At 39.1% G+C, this 24354-nt stretch overlaps 1 protein-coding gene across 2 annotated transcripts in view; it reads right to left on the minus strand.

Moving 5' to 3' along the window:
• The window catches only part of tgs1 (trimethylguanosine synthase 1), a 56797-nt gene that overhangs the window by 11833 nt on the left and 20610 nt on the right, over positions 1-24354 (minus strand). The window contains exons 5-12 of one of the 2 annotated variants that reach the window (XM_073042205.1): positions 16276-16390; positions 14685-14771; positions 12606-12759; positions 10623-11034; positions 9609-9770; positions 6124-6267; positions 3013-3229; positions 1716-1794 (exon numbers count right to left, since the gene is read on the minus strand). In XM_073042205.1, the coding sequence (XP_072898306.1) occupies positions 1716-1794; positions 3013-3229; positions 6124-6267; positions 9609-9770; positions 10623-11034; positions 12606-12759; positions 14685-14771; positions 16276-16390 (1370 nt within the window). Of the gene's footprint in view, positions 1-1715; positions 1795-3012; positions 3230-6123; positions 6268-9608; positions 9771-10622; positions 11035-12605; positions 12760-14684; positions 14772-16275; positions 16394-24354 lie in introns of both variants that reach the window. The other variant, XM_073042195.1, reaches the window with a different exon arrangement.

A 24354-nucleotide genomic window follows, 5' to 3' on the forward strand; every position in this document is an offset into this window, starting at 1 on the left:
GTTCCAGAGTACAGAGTTCAATTCGGCACCATTCCATAAGGAGTCTCTGTATCTCCTCCCCATGGAATGCGTGTTTCTTTTCCCCAGGTGCTTGTTTCTGGAAAGGTCCACTCCGCACTGTATTACTAAACAAAATTAAAATAAAATAATACACATTTAATCTACTTGTCAGTGTGGTACAAATGCCATCTGGTGGAAATATAAAGTAAATGCAGAGAGCATGTTTATCTGGGATTTCTGATAGAAAGTCAGACAATTATTACTATTAGTGAAAATGTTACTGCAACATTTCAGCTGCAGCTGTGTTTTTACAGATGATTAATTAAAATAGACATGCTTACCAGTGAGTTCCTCCTACTGTTTTTAGTTTCTGCAGAAACCCAGATTTATTGAAACTAAAACTTTTTTCTAAAACTCCTTTAATCTTCAAATTTCCAACACTGAGTAACTGCATTTACAACAAGAGGAAAGTACAAAACAAAATCCATACCTGGATAAAATTAAGGTATGTTATTTTAATGTTATTACAAATTTATGAAAAAGTCAGCAAACCGATTAATACTCCCCTCTCTAAAGATGCTATATGGCTTGCTGAGTATTTCCAATATTTTTTGTTTTATTTTATATAAATGTGTTCACTGCATCAATGAAACAGCTTTTTTCTATTTTTCTTAATTAATTTTGAGATGCAGCGCGGAATGAGCCCTTCAGGCTACAGGGCTCAACAACTCCTGACATCCCCAAATTAAACCTAATCTGATCATGGGACAATTTTACAATGATTAAGTAACCTACCTGGTCTTTGGACAGCTTGAGGGAACTAGGGGGCCTGGAGAAAACCCATGCTTTTCACGGGGAGGATGTACAGGGACTCCTTACAGAAATAACAGTAACCGCTATGCTACTATGGTGCCACTTGTGTTGGAAGCGATAGTTCTATTCTTTCAGCTCGAATAGTTTATTGAATAATATAGTTCCATTCAATATTTTAAGGCTTAGCCTTAAGCTGTTTAAAAATCACAATTGAGTGTCTACAAAACCAGAGATCAAAACACAACTAACTTTTTGAAGTATGCAGGTATTTCCTAAGATGAGCTTAAATCACATGAAACCCAAGGACAAACAAGTTAGTCATGTGCAATAGAGCAAGAGAAAGTTATGTTAATAGAATTAGTTATTAATCCACATAATTTTAATCAACTGGTACTGTAGTTCATTTTTTACGTCAGATACTGAGCAATGTTCCCTCTGTTATTTTCTTTAAAACAGCTGCGCAGACCAGCCATTGCTTTGAACAGGAAGTTTTTACATGTCCTGAAAACTACATAGCATTTTAAACAGTGTTGGTGTTCAGTGGGCTGATGATTTATTAACAATGAGTTACTGACTTCCATGTTTATTGTTACAATTTGTAACAGTGTTGTAACTTAAAACATTGGCAATGTAAATACGCTGAAGATCTTAATTGTTTCAAAGTAAAGATTGTGTTAAGTTTATTATTTAGAAAATGTATGGATTATATTCATTAACGCATAACAAACTACAGGGCATTTCACGATTATATTAACAGATTTTGAAATTATATAAAAGCAAATTCCACTGTGTGGGCAAGCAAGGCTACGTGTGTGGGAGCATTTCAGTTACTGCATAGTCGCGCACTCATGGAGCTTAGAAGGAACAGTGATACTGATCCATTGAAAAGATACAGTTCTTACCTGTTCTACATCAGCATTTCGTGGTAAGAAATAAACAATATTTGGAGTAATCTTCTGTGAGAGTGTAAAAATTTCAAAGGTAAAATAATGTCAAGGCAGAATAGCGAAGAATAAAAACAATTTGGAGTAAGCAACAAAAATACAAGTTAAATGATAACCTTGCAATAGGTCAGAATACTGAAAATATAATATTGATTAGCCAGAAATTTATAAAATTTTAAAACATCCAATGGAAAATAAAACAGTATACAATATCTTAGGTCTATTTTAGAAAATTTTGATGGATGCTAGATACTTTCTTACGTTTCAGATCTCTAGCCTTTCATTTTATGAATAGAGTTTGGCCTCTCTCTAGCCCTGCTCCATCTGATGCCAAGGACCTGAAACCCTATTTGTCCAAGATGAAATCTTTTAATCTGGCTACTTTCAGCAAGGAAAAAGGCAATCCAATATGTTAAAGAGGAATTTACATATGAAACCATAGCAGACCATCAGCCCATTGGTTTCATGCTAGTTCCAGGCAGTCCAATCCCATTAGTCACATTGTTGCCTTAATTTCCCTATGACCCTGCAACATACTCTCAGACCCATCAACTGCTATTTGATTGTTGCCCCTTACCAGTGGTAATAGGACATGGGGGGGGAAAAGCACTTAGCAGAACCTCATTAAATCACAAGGAGAATGTGCAAACCACACTGACAGCACCAGTAATCAGGATTGAAATCAGGTCCCTGGAGCGGTGAGGCAGCACCATCACCACCGAGTGAGCCACCCTTAAGGAAGAGTGGGAAAGCAAAACAGCCCCATTGTTCCTTTGAGAAATACAAGGGCTATTGTGTCCCTGAACCTGAAACCAACAGCAATTCCTTGTCAGCTTACTTGGCGTGTACAATGAATTAATCTAGCAGTTTCTGATATTTGCCTCAATTACACACTGTACTGTTTGTATCCTTTCTACCACTGAAAGACATCATTGTGGTGGTAATCAGCTTACCGTTCATCTAAGCTTCACTTTGTCTTCTCTGAAGTGCTCAATAGATTTTTATTGACTTACAAAAATCTATAATGGTACTATTGTTAGAGCCAATCAAATGTTATCTTTTAATTAAAATCACAGTCACACGTTGTTTCAATATTCTATTACCATCTTCAAAAAATATACCTCCTACTTCCACCCACCCAAATATTCAATTTAACTACTTTTCTTACACTAAGCTTCAAAACAATTGTTAACAAGACTGGTTTCTACAAAAATATATAACATTTTAAGGTCTTAGAACAAGCTTAGAAGGATATCCATCCAGGGAAATCATTGTCTTTAGATCGAAGATTTCTGCATTGACATAATCTGGGCCACCCCATGGAGGACTGAGGAATACAGCATCAGCCTTTAGGTCAGAAGCCAGTAGCATGAAGTCACCAAGGATAAACTCGATCTGTTCAGCAACACCGTAGACTCTAGCATTGTTCTGTGCAAGATCTATTTTCACTGGATCAATGTCAACAGCAATCACTGGATCAAAAAAAAATCAACAAACAAAAAAGATTGGTCAAAAAAAAATCAACAAATCTCATTGTCAAAGATCACAAAATATTTATTTTGAAAACTTAACAAATTTCAGGTTCAGTTAAGTACTGCTTCATCCTACGAGGAAATATTCCTTTAGGCTTTATGTCACAGAGTAATTTTGGCAAGAAATTTAACTGATGAAAGGTACAGCTGTATGAAGGCCAAAAGCAGCCAAATGTCAACTGGCATGATGGGAAATCGCCAGTCCGAAATTCTGCTGAAAGCAGAACTGAATGTTTTTAAACACCTATAATCTAGATAATTTGATTCTAAGTTTCCAATTTCTTCACTTTAAAAAGGTAGCAACTCCTTCAATGTCAAGTATCAATATCCTCTTTTCAGATGAATATTAAACAGCCCTTTCAAGTGAACATGAGGGTTCTGTGGCACAATCCTTTAGGATTGTTTTCCAGGCAATGCACTTCTCCATAGCCTAACAATCATTTATCCTTCAATCAAATTAAAATAGATTCCTTTGCGATCAGAACTCAGTGTTCAAATTGAATATGATGTCAAATTATAACATCAAGTCCATTTTAACTTTGTTTTCACAAATAAAGGAATGGCGTATGAAGGAATACAGAACTGGACACTGTCTCCTGGGGAGGAAACAAGTAATTTGCCTTCACGAGGAACTCTGCAGATGCTGGAAATTCAAGCAACACACACAAAATGCTGGTGGAACACAGCAGGCCAGGCAGCATCTGTAAGGAGAAGCACTGTCGACGTTTCAGGCCGAGACCTTCAGGATGAAGGGTCTTGGCCCGAAACATCGACAGTGCTTCTCCTTATAAATGCTGCCTGGCCTACTGTGTTCCACCAGCATTTTGAAGTAATTTGCCGTAACAGTTTCAGGGTAAGAAACATGTCTGAAAAGGAGCTGGGAATACTTGCCCTTAGGCAAAAACCTTAGGAAGAATTGTAATAGAGAGAATTCATGGAAGAATTGTGAGCCACTGGTTATAAACACAAGAGATTCTGCGGATGCTGGAAATCCGGAGCAACACTGGATATAGATCAGCAAAAGAACCCAAGGCATTGTAAGGAAAGAACACTTTTTGAACATCAAGTGCGAATGACTGATTGGAAGTGGAGAAAACTGCAGATTTCTATAGGAAATTGAGTCAGCATTCAAAATACAAAAATGCAAGGCTTTGGGGATAGGGTGGGTTGGGATTATGTGCCGTGCTCTTACAGAGAGCTGGCAGACTCAGAAATGGCTTTCCTATCTGCTGAAACTAATTTATTATGAAGATCACAGTTTATTCACTGCTAAAAATGTGACTGTCAAATGCTACATTGCTCACTTTAGCCTTGAGATCCCCGGAAGATGACATGATAACCTCAGCTGCCAGTTAAGTAGCTTCTTCTTTGATAAAACTTTTCAAAGAGTGACGGTAATGAATGTTCACATTACAGCATGGTAATTCTGGATAAAAATGGAAAGTGAAGGAACACCAAGAACACAATGACTATGTTTCCAATGTCTTAAAGGTATGAGTTATGGAGCAGCTTTATCAAAGTGTACACAACAATCCCCCAGGTCCTGATTAAGAGTCTCAGCCTGAAATATTGACTGTTTATTCCTTTCCATAGATCCCTGAGTTCCTCCAGTGTTATGTGGGTTTTACAGTAATCATTATGTCTTTCTTAGATTGCAATAGACCAAAGCGCATTAATCTGAATCTAGTAACACGCAACCTTAGAATGTTTGAAGCTGTCTGTAGATGTAAACTACTAAGCTACAAGTCTGAATTGTGCTTCTGACCAAGAAGGCGCCAAGCTGCAGTCTCTGCTGAGGTCGTGACTTAGAGTGGGTTGTCTTTTAAGTTCGTATGGATGGTTTTGAGGACAGAGAAAGGAGTTGGGGTTTATGGACAGGGATGTGGGGGAATTAGAGGTCAGGTCAGGGCTCTATGCAGGTAGAAGGCATGAGGGCCGGTGACCCTCCAGGTATGCGAGCTGGTGAGACCAGAGTTTTAGGCCTAGTGCTCAGGGTCCCATCACTGGGGAGTCTGGGGTTCGAGGACTGGAGATTGGGGTCCTCATTTGTAGTCACTGTTAAGTCCTCGGTTCGATATTGAAGATCAAAACCCAAAGGACAATTGGATGCCTGAATGTTGAGGTCTGATGGCCAGTGAGGAAGTTGGTCCAATGGCTGTGAGTACAAGTCCACTGGAAGCTGAAAGCCCAGATACACCTTATCCTGGGGTTAGAGTACTGCCTGCGTGCATACACGTGTAGGTGGATGGGAAGGAGGTAAGGGGCTTGATTTGCTGTTGTTGCTTGTGTGGTCCTATGATTATGATGGGCATGCTAAGTTGGCACCAGAATGTGTGGCAAAGTTATAGGCTTCCCCTAGCACATCTTTAGATTGGTTATTAATGCAAATAACACATTTCACTGCATGTTTTCAAGTACATGTGATAGATAATTGAAGGTGAACCAGAAAATTCTCTATTCTTATGTATATCGTAAAGACTGAAAAATTCTATAAAGCAGGTACTAGACCTGAACATTGATAATATTAAACAAAATAAAAATGAATATCTGCTCACACAGTACTTGATTGTTATCACTTGAGATTGCTCAAATTCATATTTGTTCGTCACATAAAAGGAATAAGCACTATTCATAAAGCAATTTTTATAGATCTGAATTGAAAGGCTCTGTAAAAGTGAAAATACAAAATCTCCAAAGTGTCACAGGTTAGTTTCCTGCAACCTACTTATTTCAACTGATGAATGATTGTGAAATACTAGTTTGTATTTAAAAAAAGTCATTGCTTGATTTCTGCAGGATGGTGATGTAAGCAGGATTAAGTCATGGTATAGTACCTCTTTTTCCTGCCAATGCAAATTGAATTGAATTGCCTCCAACTCCACAAAATGCATCGATGATAATATCGCAGTGGAAACTCTCCGTGACACGTTTGGCAATGTGCTCAGCAATCTTCTCAGGAGTGACCGAAAACCAGCCTTCTACAAGACAAAGATGCAATTCTCACATAGCAAGTTGCTTGATAATGAGAATAAAATACCATTTAGACATTCTCAGCTCTCCACTAGCACTGAAATTATAACAGGATACCAATCTTACCTGTAGATGCAGGACGCATCACCCTTCCAAGAATATAGGAAAAGCTGATGAGCAAGAATAATGGTAATTGACTGCCAAGCTACTAACTCTGCCTTGGAAGAAATCTAGAAAGCACTACATTCACCACAAAAAGATTACCCTCAAGATTTAAAATTCAGATAAATTAAAGAATTTCAAATGTATATGAAGTTGTATAGAATGGAGGCCAAGATAGAACATTGTGTCATAAACATAGTAAGTGACACCCTAGACAATGCATACTAGTTTAAGGACCAGAAAGGCCAGCAAGAACAAACAAAAACAAAATACTCAATGTATTGCACCAGAGGGAAGCTATGGGCATGCAAGGAGAAAAAGTGAGAGGGGGAAAAGGGATGGAAAATGAAGGACAGGGAGTGGGGGGCATCACCAGAAGTTTGAAAATCAATGTTCATGCCATCGGGTTGGAGATACCCAAAGAGATTACAAAGTGTTGATCCTCCAACCTAAGTGTGGCTTCATCATGACAGTGGAGGAGGCTATGGATAGACATATCAGAATGGGAGAAGGAAGTAAAATTAAAATGGGAGGCCACTGGGAGATCCCATTAGTTCTGGTGGATGGAGCATAGGCCCGAAACATCAACTGCACTCTTTTCCATAGACCTGCTGAGATCTGCTGAGTTCCTCCAGCATTGTGTGTGTGTGTTGTTTGGATTTCCAGCATCTGTAGATTTTCTCTTGTTTGTGAAGCAGATTTGCTCTTTATGAAGCGATCAAAGATGTTGTCAACCCTGCTATCTACCAACATTTGGTCACCGGTAACCTGTGACCCATTCTTAGCTCGAGCCCTCCAGCACAGCTTGGTTCCAGACCAGGTCACAAAGAGATTGCTTTGACATCTAGGCAATATATGACCATATGACACCAAGCTGATGGGCATGGGGAGGGAACTGTCCCTCACTGGGTGAAACAACAATGATAAGGTGCTTGAAAGGCTTTTGAACATTTGTGGAGAGTGAAGCAGAAATAATGGTTGAAGTTGAATGGAAGTAAAATAGAAATATGTTATAAAAGGGGGAAAATGGGCAAAGTAGAAAAATGAGCAACATAGACAAAATGCTGGAGGAACTCAGAAGGCCAAGTAGCATCTATGGAAAAGAGAAAACAGTCGACATTTCCAGCAGAGACTCTTCCTTTCCATAGGTACTGCCTGGTCTGTTGAGTTCCTCCAGCATTTTGTGTGTGTTGCTTGGATTTCCAATATCTTCAGATATTCTCTTGTTTGTGAAAGAAAACTAGCATAGTTAGAACTCAAGAACTTTTCAAGCCAACAATTCTTATTCAAAGGAAAAGAATGCATCAAAAGAAAACACAGTTCTGTGTGATTAAAAAAAAGTTGAGGCAGGTGGAACAGGATCACGATGCATTTGGAGTGAAATAGGGCTTCTTATGATGATGGCTGGGCATTGGAGGGAGGCTGCAAGGGAAGTAGGAGTTGGAGGTGTCAAGCGACTGAAATTAATAAAAAATAAACAATTAAACTATTTTAATTCAGGAAATAAAATATGTTAAAGTACCAGAGATCATCAGATGTACTTGGAAGACTGGAGAGAAAATAAAGGAAGCAGATTTGCCAGAGAAGAACTAGATTGTGAGAAGAGAGGCCGAGGCAGGTTGCACAGAGCAGAGCAGTTTATGAAGTTGGAAACTATACAGGAAAGATCTTCAGTAGTGGGGAGAGGGGCAAGAGGTGAGGTGGTGGGAAGGCATTGACTAAAATTATGGCTTAATATTTAGTGGTAGGAACATAATTCAGTCCCCCCCCCCCCCACTCTCCGTAGGGATCAATCCCTCCATGATTCCCTTGTTCATTCGTCCTTCCCCAACAATCACCTTCCTGGCGTTTATCCCTGTGAATTGGAGAAGTGCTACACATACCCATTCACCTCCTCCACTCAAGGAGGCAAACAGTCATTCCAGGAGAGACAACACTTCACCCATAAATCTTTTGCAGTCACCTTCTGTATCCAGTGCTCTTGATTCAGCCCTTGCTACATTGGCGAGACCTGATGTAGTCTGGGGATTGCTTTGTTGGGCACCTTTAGGTCATCTGCAAAAAGCATGATTTCCTCGAGGCCAACCATTTTAATCCCAAACCCCATTCCCATATGTCCTTTATTCCAACACTCTTCTATTGCAATGATGAGGACACTGTCAGGTTGGAGGAGCAACACCTCATACTCTGCCTGGGTAGCCTCCAACCTGATGGCATGAACATCGATTTCTCCAACTTTTTGCTAAGTTTCCTTCACCCGTCTTCTTGCATCCCCCATTCTGGTTCTCTTTCTCCTCTCCCACTTGCCAATCACCTCCCCCGGTCCTATTCCTCCTTCCCTTTCTCCTATAGTCAACTCTTTTCTCACCCATCAAATTCCTTCTTCTCCAGCTCTTTACTTTATCCACCCATCACCTGCTTGCTTCTTACTTCCTCACCCACCTGGCTTTACCTCTTCACCTATCACCTTCTACCTTGTGTACTTCTCCCTCCCCCCACCCCACCTTCTTATTCTGGCTTCTTCCCCCTTCCTTTCCAGTCCTGGTGAAGTGTCCCGGCTCAAAATGTCGACTGTTTATTCACATCCATACATGCTGCCTGATCTGCTGAGTTCCTCCAGCATTTTGTGCATGCTGCTCCACAAGTAACAACAATGCCACTATTATCAACAGCTTTAATGAAATTAGGATTGGATTTTGGCGCAGTGCTGTAAATTCAGAAGAGGATAAGTCAGTGAGAGATTTAGATAAGAAGCCTGTTGAATGACTCCATGGGAACAATAATTCTAAAACTGAAAGAACAAGCCTTGCAGGCAACTGGTAGTTCTAGCCAACAGTCGTAGATTTGACGACTACAGATGAAGGCTCTTAAGCCAAGATTAAGCAAAATTAATTGAAATTGTGATACAAGGGTATAAAACTTCAAGCTATTGCTGAGAGATGATTGTGCAGTCTTAGAAATGGTATACTGAAGACAATAGGAATTAATCTCAGGAATGAATGAATGATTATCTCAAAGGAATGCAAACAATGCTCAAGAGAAGCCTTTGCCTACAGCAACCCTAATTTAGTCTGATACAATGCGGCACATTGAAAACATGGCAATCTTAATTATCTGAATGCACACAGGTACTGAGTTTGAACATGTGAGAAACAAGATTTAATAACTTAAGAATTCAGTTACCAACCCTGGTCAAGTTTGATTCCTTCATCAAAACGAGAAAATAATCTGTAGCGTTGAGCCCAGTATTTGGCCAATTCTGGAACAGCTACTATGTCAGATGGAGCATGACAAAATTTCTTCTTCTTTCTTCTTTTTTTGTTTTTCTTAAGGTTCTTCAGCTTTTGCACTGCAAAAGATCTGCAATATGTTAACACTACTAATGGAAATCAGTTTATTTTTCAGCTCAAATGACTATTAGCATGGGAGGAGGGTGCTATTAGATATTTCAACCGAACTACAAATGCATCAAAATTACAGGAGAATGCTAACAATGCATGTGTATAAGCTCAATGATAAGCAAATGGTGTCCTGAGATTTTAGCATATAAAATGTTGGCCAACAGACCAGAGCTTTACTGAATGAATGCTACATTAGTGGGAGTATTAATTCCATTTTTGGAAGAAACATTAAAATAGGACCTTGTTTTTTTTCTTAAGTGGATCAGAATGATCCTGTGGCTTTACTTTGAAGAGCTAATGCCATCCTAGTTTTCCAACCTATCTATATATATCGTCAATATTGTAACCATTGATTATATGCCATGATCATACCGTCATTTGAGAGACCTGCTACAGGAAATACTGCAGAAAATTTCCAAATGTTACAAATTAACATAATTGAAAAGCAGTTAAAACTGACTGAGAGGGACACGGAAAGAAGGAATAGAAATGCAAGCCTCTCTTTCTCTGCGCTCACTGACTTGTGAATGATAGGCAGGAACATCAAGAAAATGTTGAAAAACTTTAATGGTCACTTTTCTTTTTAAAAACATATTTAAAAATTATTCAGTAAAGTACCCTTTAGAATACTTAGCATTAAATATTGCATAAAGCATATGCTCATGCATTTAAATTAGAAGCTGAAGCAATCAATTAATGATGATTTTGAACTTACACTGAGGACCACCAATTGTCATTCTATTTTCCTAAATGGAATAAGCCTGGTATAGTTTGAATCAACAGCTCAAAAATAAATGTACCTTGATTCAGTTCTTCAGTTTGAAACACACATTCATCAGTCTTCTCTGTTGCATCAGGATCAGGTAAAAGAAAGTCTGGAATATCCAAAGGAACGAGCTGTCTATCAGAGTAGAATTCAGACTTTTCAGCAGGAATAGAGGCCTCATCATGTTTTTCTATCAGCTCTTCTTTGTTGCCCTCATTGCAGATACTGAATTTTGAGGGTTTATGCATACAAGCTGGACTATCACCGGCAACTTCTTCAGTCTCATTTTCACTGTTGCTATTTTCACACATCGAAGAACAAATTTCAGTGGAACTGTATGGTTGTTCCCTGCTACTACGTTCACTAGGACTGTGTGACACAGAGGATGAAATGTCCAAATTAACAGAATCATCTGATGACTCAACTTGTTTTAGAAATCTTTGTACCTGAAAGACAAACAGCAATTAATCAACTAACATGAGGCTATTTAGAGTCTAAATGTGAAGAATTAACTTAATTAATCTACGTGCAAGAGAACTTTGAATACTCCCAGTTAATTCATTACCAAAGCTTAATACATAATAGATACATCAGGTTTTGCTTTAATATACTTTAAAAGTCAGGACAGTGAGCTTTATTAAGCGTCTAAAAATACACAAAACATCCAAAATAACATTGGCAAAGGTCAGGGAAATGTCAAATGCCAAGCCTTCATTTGAACATTACTGATATAACCATATAACCATATAACAATCACAGCACGGAAACAGGCCATTCCGGCCCTCCTAGTCCGTGCCGAACTCTTAATCTCACCTAGTCCCACCTACCCGCACTCAGCCCATAACCCTCCACTCCTTTCCTATCCATATACCTATCCAATTTTACCTTAAATGACACAACTGAACTGGCCTCTACTACTTCTACAGGAAGCTCATTCCACACAGCTATCACTCTCTGAGTAAAGAAATACCCCCTCGTGTTTCCCTTAAACTTTTGCCCCCTAACTCTCAAATCATGTCCTCTCGTTTGAATCTCCCCTACTCTCAATGGAAACAGCCTATTCACGTCAACTCTATCTATCCCTCTCAACATTTTAAATACCTCGATCAAATCCCCCCTCAACCTTCTACGCTCCAATGAATAGAGACCTAACTTGTTCAACCTTTCTCTGTAACTTAAGTGCTGAAATCCAGGTAACATCCTAGTAAATCGTCTCTGCACTCTCTCTAATTTATTGATATCTTTCCTATAATTCGGTGACCAGAACTGTACACAATATTCCAAATTTGGCCTTACCAATGCCTTGTACAATTTTAACATTACATCCCAACTTCTGTACTCAATGCTCTGATTTATAAAGGCCAGCGTTCCAAAAGCCTTCTTCACCACCCTATCTACATGAGACTCCACCTTCAGGGAACTATGCACTGTTATTCCTAGATCTCTCTGTTCCACTGCATTCCTCAATGCCCTACCATTTACCCTGTATGTTCTATTTGGATTATTCCTGCCAAAATGTAGAACCTCACACTTCTCAGCATTAAACTCCATCTGCCAACGTTCAGCCCATTCTTCTAACCGGCATAAATCTCCCTGCAAGCTTTGAAAACCCACCTCATTATCCACAACACCTCCTACCTTAGTATCATCAGCATACTTACTAATCCAATTTACCACCCCATCATCCAGATCATTTATGTATATTACAAACAACATTGGGCCCAAAACAGATCCCTGAGGCACCCCGCTAGTCACCGGCCTCCATCCCGATAAACAATTATCCACCACTACTCTCTGGCATCTCCCATCTAGCCACTGTTGAATCCATTTTATTACTCCAGCATTAATACCTAACGACTGAACCTTCTTAACTATGATATGGAGCACAGGATCTAAGTCAGTTATAATTCCCTAATGCCAGGAAGGTGACACAACCCATTAATCAGAGGAGTAACCACAAGCATTACCAGAGGTCCTAATCCTTCACATTACCTAGTACCATGGTACATAATATTACCTTTTCTAAGGTTTTGCTCTTCTTATTCAGAACTTCTCCTTCACCAAAGAATATATGTTTCTTTCCGGAAACCGCTGGTCTATGCATATCAAGATTCCCAAATTGCTCAATGTCCTTACGATAGAATGCGTGTCCATGAGTAAATTTTGAAATGCTGAATGTGAATATCACAGGAAAAACAAAAGGCATTTACAAATATTAGGTCTTTTCAGCAGAAAAAGGAAATAGGTTTGTCATCAACATGCACCTTCCTTGACTTTCAATAAGATCACGACTGAACTTTTACTTCAATTCCTGTATCATCTAACAATTTATAAAATTTTCAAGAACTTCTCAATCTCCACTGTTCTGTTGATTAGAGAATCCCAGATATAGTACTTATCTGAAGAAACTTTTTGTGACTTCAATGGTCAATCTATATTTTGAGACTGAGGCTACGTCCATTTGAGACCGGATAATTTTGAAAATGCCAGTTTCGCGTAAAAACGATAGGCGTCCACATCAGGCGTTTAAAAAAAAAATCTCTGTCCATATTAAAACAGATATTTCAGCGAATCTCCTCCTACTGCAAATGCACAGGACGCATCTACCGAAAACAAGTGACATGTTTGGTGTCGAATCTTGCCGTGAAAGAGTTAGTGCGTGTTTGTTCAGTTACAGACTAGAAAAACTTAAATGATGGACAGCTGTTGGCTCTCGCGCAGGGGGACTTAAAACTAAAAAAAAACAAGTACTGGGGCATATGGAGGCAACTGACAGGGAGTTCATGGACAGTATGACCTGGCTGACGATGAACATTGAAAAACTGACGAACTCTGTTGCATTAATAAAGCACCTTGTTAAATGTATAAAACATGTCTGCATCAGTATTATCTTGTATTTCCATACAATGTTACATTAGGCTGTTACACATCTATTGTCAGAGAAGTACTTGCAGAAATAGGTAAACCACCTTCACACGAGCAAGGACAGAAAACGGCAAAGTGAATATACTTATTTATTCAGTAAGTTATGGGTCAAAGTATTTGGTGAGTACATTTCTAACTCTTTTGGCTTCAGTCTCATTGCAGTCTGTTCTGAAATTGTTAGTTTGCTTTCAAGAAAACAATGAAATGGTGCACTGCTGTCGCCATCTGTTCCGGCACGTCATGACAGTGTTTTTAGATTTCTCCGGTTACCCCGTCCACACTGCTCCAGCCAGTGGCGTTTTCAAAATTACACACTCTGGAGAGCGTTTCTGAAAATCTCCGGTTTTGGGGGACGAAAACATTGTTTGTGTGGACGGAGGGTGAAAACGAAGAGAAAAAGCTTCAGTTACAGATTTATCTGGTGTAGTGTGGACGTAGTCTGACTCCTTATAGAATCCTCAGCCTGTGGAAATATCATAAGTACGTCTACTCTGTTGAGCCCCCATAAGACTTTGACATTTCAACAAGAACACCTCTCAGCTCAAGAAATATTAAACCATTTCCTTACAAGTTCCTTCAGAAATGTTTTATATGTTTCTAGTAGCATGTTTTGTGCACAGTCTAAAATATGGGCTGAATTAAGTAGTTTTCAGATTCTGAATCAGGTTTATTATTCACAAACAAGAGAAAATCAGCAGATGCTGGAAATCCAAGCAATGCACACAAAGTGCTGGAGGAACTCAGTAGGCCAGGCAGCATCTATGGAAAAAGAGTACAGTCGATATTTCGGGCTAAGAGCCTTCAAGTCTCAGCCCAAAACGTCGACTGTACTCTTTTCCATAGATGCTGCCTGGCCTGCTGAGTTCCTCCAGCATTTTTTGTGTTGCTCAAGTTTATTATGTTATTTAGAGACATTATAGTGCAAGACTTAAAAATTACTGTAAGTTACAAAATAGTTCATAAGAAGAGTAGTGAGATAGAGTTCATGGGTTCATAGACCATTCAAAAATGTGATGATGGAGGTGAAGAAGCTGCTCCATTCATAATATAATCTCATTTGCTACTTCTATTTACTTTTGATTCATTTCTCCAGCCGATGAAATGAAAGCTGACCAATAACTCAATGGTTAGCTTCTACTGCAGGGTACTTTTGATTCCACAGTATTCTTACTTTTGGCTAGTATGGTGCTTGAAGCCAAGAGCCGAATAGGCATCTTCCACTGCCACAGTAGGATACTCTTCAGCATCAAATTCATGACTACAGAAAAAATAAAGCATTAAAATTAATAAATTAATTAGCCAAATGAGAAATAGACCTGCTAAATGATACACTTTAATGTGTTCTCCAGGGATTCTAATTTTAAAAAAGAATTGAAAGAGAAATTTATATACTATAAAAATGGTTCCTTTACAAAAGAAGAATTTACTGTTTACAGAGTGAAATTATGCACATATTCTAATGGTGAAATAGCACTGTCTTCAAATTTTCAATGATTTTCATTATCATTCACAGAATCTGAAAAATTACAAGTAGAAATATTTCTATGCAGAAAGGGCACTGGAATTGTTTTAAAATACTCTTGCAAAGCCATGAAGGTCTACAAGTTTTTTTTAAAACTCTCTTGGGGAAAAAGAACAGAATTAATGTCACTGAAAGAAATGCAAATTTTTATATTTGTCTTTGAAACTTGTTGGAAATTTTCCCGTCTTTCAATCACTCTGGGGCTGTGATGCTACTTCTAGTAATGTCAGAACCATAAAAAAACAAGTACATTAGAATTTGAGAGTGCTTCTACATTTGACTAAAAAATAATTGCAGTGACATAACTTTTATGTGATACAAGTACTAACCACTTAATTACTTATTATTTTGTTCTGCATCCAATACTGTAGTTCTTTCCACCTTACTAGTTTGTTTTCTCAGCATGACCAGTTACATAGCATGTAATCTCAGTTTCCATCGTGTGTACAGTATTACTCTGAAAATCTGGCCTATTTGGGAGTTTAGTGCCAGATTAACACAGTTTAAGAGTACTATATGAAATTTCTATAAATACCTCAGCATTTTTTTTTTATTGATGTTGCCTATTCAGCAAATAAGTAATAAGGGTCTGTATCCAGAGATACCGGCCACGTGACAGATGCACTGCCACCTGGCTGGTCGGAGGACACACCACATGCCAATCAACATTTGGTCCCTCCCAACTAATCAATGCACACCTAAATTATTGGTCACCTTAATTGGATTATCTCACCCAGCCCCATGCTTTAAAAGGTGAGACTTGGCCTTGGCTAGCCCTCTCTTACAGACCACCACATTGGAGGTAAGTGCATTGATTTATGCTTGGGAAGGTCTATCGTTTGTCCTGGTAAGGGAGCCACAGCTATCCAAGGTCAAGGGGGATAGCTGTTGTAGTGCTTTTCCCTTGTCCTTTGTTTGTGTAACCGTACCCTGTCCCCACACCACTTCCTGTGTATTGTAGTTGCTTGTGTTGATCCAACTTCCCCTTGTAAATAAATTCCTTATTATTAAAACTGTGTGTGTCCAGGCCTCTACTGTTGAGACTCAAAGAACCAGTTATTTCCCATCACAACAGGGTCTATGAAAGCTCCAGAGTTTAAAGGCAGATATTATCCGGCGGGTCAGATACCATCTATTGGGATCTCTGAGTGTTCAGAAGATGGACTATTATAGTGCCTACACACTATATAAGGGCATGATGAAAATGCAACAAAGTTACAAAGAAACTTTGATTACTTACCTTTTTTTCACCTTTATTGGCTTGGGTTTTGGTGGATCATCCTCATCTTCACTGCTTTGATTCTTTCCTGCTGCAGTGCTGTTTTTTAATGTTTTGCTCAAAGTGCTAGGAGAATCTGCTAATATAATAAATCAGAAATTGTTAGGATGAATAATTTTCAATAGCCTTCAAAGGGTGTCCCAAAATCTACAGCTTCCACCGGCAACTTCATAGTGAAACATACAAATCAAATCTAAACACAATTTGAGCTTCCATCTTTCAACCTTTCTACAAAAATTATTTTTTAAACTGTTTATTTAGCAGCAAACTTTATTCCATTTTTAATTGCCATCCTGTTACAGCGATAAACTAATGTAACAAGTTACAGATAGCATAGTTAAAAAAACTTTTTAGATTAGTGCACATCTAATCTAGTATCTCTAAAATTAAGCAATTTTTTGAACAAAATTAGTGTACAGGACAATTGTAATGGTGACTTTTTTTTCTCTTTTGTATTTAAAATGATTGTTCCCTTAAAAGCCAAACAGTGTGATGTACTTCAACAACCTTCAAACAAGCCAGGGTAAAATGAGACATACAGCCACTCTGACACATCTCCTAAGCAAAATGTGCTCAAGAATATCTATTAAAAAAACCTCCAGATATTTTATAAGACCATAAAACATAGGAGCAGAATTAGGCCATTCAGCCCATTGAGTCTGCTTCACCATTCCATCATGACTGATCCAGGTTCCCACTCAACCACATACACCTGCATTCACCATATCCTTTGATGTCCTGACCGATCAGAAAACCATCAACTTACACCTTATGTATACCCACAGACTTGGCCTCCGCTCCAGAGCATTCCACAGGTTTCTTACCCTCTGGCTACAAAAAAGTCTCCTTACCTCTGTTCTAAAAGGTCATCCCTCAATTTTGAGCCTGTGACTTGGATACCCCCACCACAGGAAACATCCTCTCCACATCCACCTTATCTAGTCCTTTCAACATTCAGCAGGTTTCAATGAGTTCTTCAAAATTCCAGTGCAGGCCCAAAGCTGACAAACACTCCTCATATGTTAACCCCTTCATCCTCGTGAACCTCCTCTGGACTCTCTCCAATGACAACACATCCCTTCTGAGATAATGGGCCCAAGACTTGACAATACTTTTAAGTGCAGCCTGATAGTGTCTTATAAAGCCTCAGCATTATCTCCTTGTTTTTATATTCTATTCCCCTTGAAATAAATGCCAACATTGCATTTGCCTTCTTTTCCACAGACTCGACCTGTAAATTAACCTTGTGGGAGTATTGCACGCAAGTCCCAAGCCACTTTGCACTTCTGATGTTTGAACCTTCTCCCCATTTAGATAATAGTCTACAATATTTTTTGAATGGAAAAAGGATGCAACCTTGGCTGACAAGGGAAGTCAAAGCCAAAGTAAAAGCAAAGAACAGGACTTCCGGTTACGGCACCGTGCTGAGCAGACGCGTGTCGGAGCCCCTACGAAAAGTTTTGAAATTACGCAACTAAACAACTTTGAAATATCTGAATAGTTCCAGTTTGATCGGATTGGAAATCGAAGGAAAGCCAAAATGCCACCGAAGGCAACAAAGCAGACGCAAAGGTCTCCGAAATTGGGCTCCTCTTGTAACTACGCGGTGCAGACCACCAACAATACCGGCAAGGAGGAGGCTTTAACAGGTCAAAGCCAAATCCTAAATGCCATTCAAGTAATGAAGGATGACTTTGTGTCGAGATTTGAAGAGCTACTGAGCGCAATACAAGGAATACAAGTGGATTTGAAAGCTGTTACAGCGCGCGTTTCAGAAGCCGAAGAGAGAATTAGCACCAATCAGGACGATATTGCCTCTTTACGTACCCAGAATACTACTTTGAAAGCAACTTTGGAGGCGTTAGTGCTTAAACTGGACGATTTGGAAAACCGTAGCAGCAGTTCGAACCTTTGCTTGGTGGGGTTGGATATGGTCTTTTTTGGAAAAATGGATTCCCGAGGTTCTGGGTGCTGAAAACTTCCCTGGGCCCTTGCTAATTGAGAGAGCACACAGAATAGGCAGGGCAAACGAAACTGAAACAAAGTCGGCCAAGCGACCCAGGGTAGTGATAATGAAGTTTTTAAACTACGCCGATAAAATTCGGGTTATGAAGGCAGCCAGACTGAAAGAATCTGTACTTTTCGATAATCAAAGAATCAGGTTTTTCCCCGACGTGTCTGCCGAATTACTTAAGCGAAGGCGTGTATTCGATTCGGTGAAGAAAGAGTTGGCCTCGTTCTCACGATATGGTCTGATTTATCCTGCTACACTGCTGGTAACTCATAAAAGAAAGCGCTACACCTTTGACAATGCACCGGCAGCAGAGAAATTTGTGCAGGAGTTGAAGAACTATAACTTGGAGGCTGCGGACGAAAAAGACAATACAGCAGGTTTCTCTTCAACTTTTTGCTTAAATAGGCATGTTCATAGTGCCTGTGGGACATAGATGAAAGCTAACGAATGTTAGCGGTGTGTTTATCAATGTATTATTTAGGCTAATGAATTTGCATCAGTTCTCACCTTCTATAATGGCAATGTAACTACGATTAGGTTAAATCTGATAAAGTCTCTTGGTATAATATAGTTGTAAGATTTTCTACTACTGATAATGTGGGGGCTCTGACCTGGTTGCTGGCTATGCTGTTCCTCAACATGATAACATGGGAGGACCAGTTAAGCTCCATAATTAGGCCCTCCCTCAGGGCCGTCAGGAAGCTTTCATTATGGGGTGGGTGGGTGTATTTCAGTTTGGGCAATACACTCAGTTATGTTCACATTTTAAAATTTACTTTTCATGGTTTTTTATCTATTTTTCTTTTTTGTCACATTGTTATCCCAGTTAGCAGTCATTCTAAATCAATTCAGCTCAACATGATTGAAATTATAACTAATAGTCCATGTCCTGCGGACTTCAGTTTACCTCTTGGAATGTAAGAGGATTAAATAAACTTGTCAGGTTAAAGCAAGTATTGAGTAGGGTAAGAGAGTTAAAAGCCAAAATAGTTTTTCCGCAGGAGACCCATTTAACCCCTGAAGATATAGTTAGAGTAAGGAAGAGATGGCCGGGACAGGTTTTTTCAGCATCTTTTAACTCACACTCGGGGGGGGTACAACAAAAGAGTTATTGCAATGTGTTAAAGACTTTAATTTAGTTGATGTGTGGAGAAGGAAGTACCCAGATAAACTATCCTGATGAAGGGTCTCGGCCCGAAACGTCGACAGTACTTCTCCTATAGATGCTGCCTGGCCTGCTGTGTTCCACTAGCATTTTGTGTGTGTGTTGTAGTACCCAGATAAATTAGCTTTTTCTTGCTATTCTAGCACTTGCCAGACCTTTTCCAGAATTTATTATTACTTAGTTTCAGCTACCTTAATATCTACAATTTCAAGCTGCTGGTATGACAGCATATTAATTTCGGATCATGCTCCAGTTTCATTTACTTGGAACCAGCCTAACGCTTTACATTACTCCCCAAGGTGGCGGCTTCAAAATATATGGCTTAGGGATCCAGAGTTTATAAAGTTTATTGGAGAACAGATAGACTACTATTTTGGAATTAATACAGACCAGACATCTGCGGCTATAAGATGGGAAGCCTTTAAAGCTTTTCTTAGAGGTCAGATGATTAGCTTCACCAGCTTTAAGCAGAAATCTTTTAGATTTGAAATAGAACAGCTTGAGAAAAGAATAAACGAGACAATCTGAAATTTTTCAAAATCCCTCTCAGCAGCTATTTGCAGAACTTAAACTGAGAGCTAGATATAATGTATTGTCCATTGATAAGGCAACAAAAAGTTTGATGACATTGAAGCAATCCTATTATGAGCAGGGTGAAAAGGCTAGTAAACTCTTGGCCTGGCGTATCAAACAGATACAAATAGAAAGGACAATAAACTCCCTACAATCAGATGAGGGGGTGACAACTGCTGACCCAAAAGAAATAAATAATATCTTTTTGAGATTTTACCAAAATTTGTATACATCAGAATATTCAGATTCAACTCCACAAATACAAAAGGAATTTCTGGATTTGCTAGAATTTACACCCCAGGTTGAAACGTCCTTGACCTTGTTGGAGTATAACTTAGAGGATAAAGAATTGTCTGAAGCCATAACTAATATGAAGGGAGGGAAAAGTCCTGGGCCTGATGGCATTCAGATTGAAATATATAAAATCTTCAAAACTAAATTAATACCACCTCTGCTTGATATGTATCAGGAGTCATTTGATACTGGATCCCTTCTCCACCTCTCTTAATATGGCAGTAATTACACTACTACTAAAACCTGGAAAATCACCGTCCCTATGTGGATCTTATAGACTAATTTCACTTCTGAATAATGATCTCAAAATTCTTTGTAAGGTATTAGCTAGGAGGCTGGAGCCACTCTTGCCAAAGATGGTCCACCCTGACCAAAATGGTTTTGTTAAGGGAAGACAGGGTTTCCACAACACCCGAAGAGTGCTTGATGTACTCTACAAAAAGTCTGGAAGCTCTGATAGTGCTATTCTGTCACTGGATCCCGAGAAAGCTTTTGACAGAGTGGAATGGCAATATTTGTTTAAAGTTTTAGAAAGATTTGGTATAGGGGGGAAATTTTTACGATGGATGGTGGCATCTGTTGGTCTCGAGAGACCATGGATCTGCGCCTGGAGTTTCCAGGGTGCAGGCCTGGGCAGGGTTGTATGGGAGACTGGCAGTTGCCCAAGCTGCAAGCCTTCCCCTCTCCACGCCACCGATGTTGTCCAAGGGAAGGGCACTAGGACCCATGCAGCTTGGCACCGATGACATCGCAGAGCAATGTGTTGTTAAGTGCCTTGCTCAAGGACACAAACACGCTGCCTCAGCTGAGGCTCGAACCAGTGACCTTCTGATGCCTTGCTCACTAGACCACACGCCAACAATGGATACAGCTTCTTTATTCTAACACACAGGCTGAAATTTTAACTAATGGGCTTTTTTCAGCACCTTTCAAACTCCAAAGGGGAACAAGACAGGACTGTCCCCATCTCCCCTCCTGTTTATCCTGGCCATTGAGCTGCTTGCTATGGCAATTCGAAAAGAGGCTACAATAGGAGGAATAACTATAGGAGATATAGAACATCGCATAGCCCTGTACATGGATGATGTAATTTTGTTTTGTTCTAACTTGAAACAAACATTACCTACCTTAACTGACTTGATAAGTACTTTTGGTACTTTTGCAGGCTACAAAATAAACAACAATAAATCTGTAATATTATTCATGTTTAAAGATGAGAGACTCAATCCCTCATTTCAAACTCCATTCATGGTGTCAGTACAGGGTTTTACTTATTTGGGTGTTAAAATCACTCCTACTATTGATGAAATTATCCCAACTAATTATAATCCTCTCACAGACTCAGTTATTTAACTTATAAACAGATGGTCGAAATTGCCCATTTCTCTGATTGGACGCATAAACATTCCAAAAATGTCAATTTTACCTAAGTTCCTGTACTTTTTTCAATCTATCCCACTTTCTCCTCCATCTTTCTTTTATTTATTAAAGAAAGTTTTTTCTAACTTTATCTGGAATAATAGACGTCCAAGACTCAGGCTTTCTCTATTACATTTGCCGTATTATAGAGGCGGCCTACAGCTACCAAATCTTATATGGTATTTTTGGGCGGCCCAAATTAGAGCAGGAATGTTCTACTTTGTTAAGGATCACCCCCCTACTTGGGGCTCAATGGAATCCCAGTCGATCAATATCCCTCTAGATCTTTATTTGTATTCAGCAGATAAGAAAAAACTGATTAAACAAACTAAAAATCCTTTTTTAAAAATACAATGATGATTTGGCATGATGCTGTTGCATATTTGGGAGAGACATTAGTTATCCCAGTTTACCCCCATCTTTGGTAATGATAGCTTTAGGCCCGGCAGAACAGACCCTGGTTTTAAAACTTGGTCGACCCGAGGCATAGTAAAGGTGTCTGATCTTTATAAGGGCGATACATTTATGTCGTTTGAAGAACTCAAGGCCACATATGGAATTCCAACAAAACACTTTTTTAAAATACCTTCAGTTGCGAAGTTTTATTATGTCCAGGCAAGGCAACAGTTTGAAACTCCCTCCTTTATCTGCCCTAGAAGACATCACTCTGAACTTATCTGAAGCTAGGGGACATGTTTCTGTACTATACAATTTATTTGCAAGCAAATGCAAAGAGTTATCGAACAACATACTTCAAGCATGGAGAATTGATTTGAATGAGAATCTATCTCAAAAAGAATGATCAGAAGCTTGTTCCTTAGCTCAAACCCAATCAGTGAATACTCACTCTAAATTATTACAATATAAATGGATAACCAGACAGTACATTACTCCAGTCAGATTGCATCATTTTAACCCCAACTTGCATTAAATGTAACCATCAAAAGGGGTCTTTGTTTCATTGTATGTGGGATTGCCCCTGGATAATCTGTTTCTGGAAGAAGGGTGCTGGATTTGATTAGTCAGATTATTGGGAAAAAGGTGCCACTCAATCCTAAATTATGTATACTGAATATTTATCCAAATGACTTTGTAACCTCCAAAATGTAAGGTCTCTGCTTAACATTTGATTTTTGGAAGCTAAACGCTGCATAGCCTATTCATGGAAGAAACCATCAACCAGTGGACTCTCACAATGGTTGAAAGGAATGAGTTTCTTACCTTGCTCTGGAAAAGATAAGCTACATTACAAAAAACAAACTTGACAAATTTTGAGACATATGGAACATTTTCTACAAGTTCCTGGAGAATAATGTTCAAGATCATGAAAGTAAAGAACTGAATTGACTGCTTTTTTTTTCATGGTGGGATGGTTGTGTCTTTTATTTTTTTTCTCTCTTTTGTTTTTCAATATTATTTTCAACTTATGATGTATAGTGTTTTTTTCTTTTTATTCCGTAAAAACAATAAAGAGATGTTTAAAAAAATTTTTAAAAAGCAAAGAACAGGGCATACAAGGAAGCAAAAATTAGTGGGAAGACAGGATTGGGAAGTTTTTAAAAGCTTACAAAAGGAAACTAAGAAGGTCATTAAGAGGAAAAAGATGAGCTATGAAAGGAACCTAGCAAATAATATCAGAGGATACTAAAAGCTTTTTCAAGTACATAAAGAGTAAAAGACAGGTGAGAGTTAGATATAGGACAGATAGAAAATGATGCTGGAGAAATTGTAATGGGAGATAAGGAGATGGTGGAGGAACTGAACCAGTAATTTGCATCAGTCATCACTGAGGAAGACATCAGCAGTATACCGGACACTCAAAGGTGTCAGGGAAGAGAAGTGTGCGCAGTCACAATTACAACAGAGAAAGTACTCAGGAAGCTGAATAGTGTAAGGGTAGATAAATCTCCTGGACCAGATGGAATGCCTCCTCATGTTCTGAAGGAAGTAGCTGTGGAGATTGCGGAGGCATTAGCAATGATATTTCTAAAGTCAATAGATTCTGGCCTGGTTCCGGAGGACTGGAAGATTGCAAGTGTCACTCCACTATTTAAGAAGGGGACAAGGAAGCAAAAAGGAAATTATAGACCTGTTAGCTTGACATCAGTGGTTGGGAAGTTGTTAGAGTCTATTATCAAGGATGAGGTTATGGAGTACCTGGAGGCATATGACAAGATAGGCCGAACTCAGCATGGTTTCCTTAAAGGAAAATCCTGCCTGACAAACCTAGTGCAATTTTTTGAAGAAACTACAAGTAGGCTAGACAAGGGAGATGCAGTGGATGTTGTGTATTTGGATTTTCAGAAGGCCTTTGACAAGGTGCCGCACATAAGGCTGCTAAACAAGAGCCCATGGAACTACGGGAAAGTTACATACATTAGAGCATTGGCTGATTGGCAGGAAACAGAGTGGGAATAAAGGGATCCCATTCTGGTTGGCTGCCGGTTACCAGTGGTGTTCCACAGGGGTCTATGTTGGGGCCACTTCTTTTTACGTTGTCTATCAACGATTTGGATTATGAAATAGATGTCTTTGTGGCTAAGTTTGCTGATGATACAAAGATAGGTGGAGGGGT

Source organism: Hemitrygon akajei, chromosome 1 (genome assembly GCF_048418815.1).
Source record: "Hemitrygon akajei chromosome 1, sHemAka1.3, whole genome shotgun sequence".
NCBI classification, from domain to species: Eukaryota; Metazoa; Chordata; class Chondrichthyes; order Myliobatiformes; family Dasyatidae; genus Hemitrygon; species Hemitrygon akajei.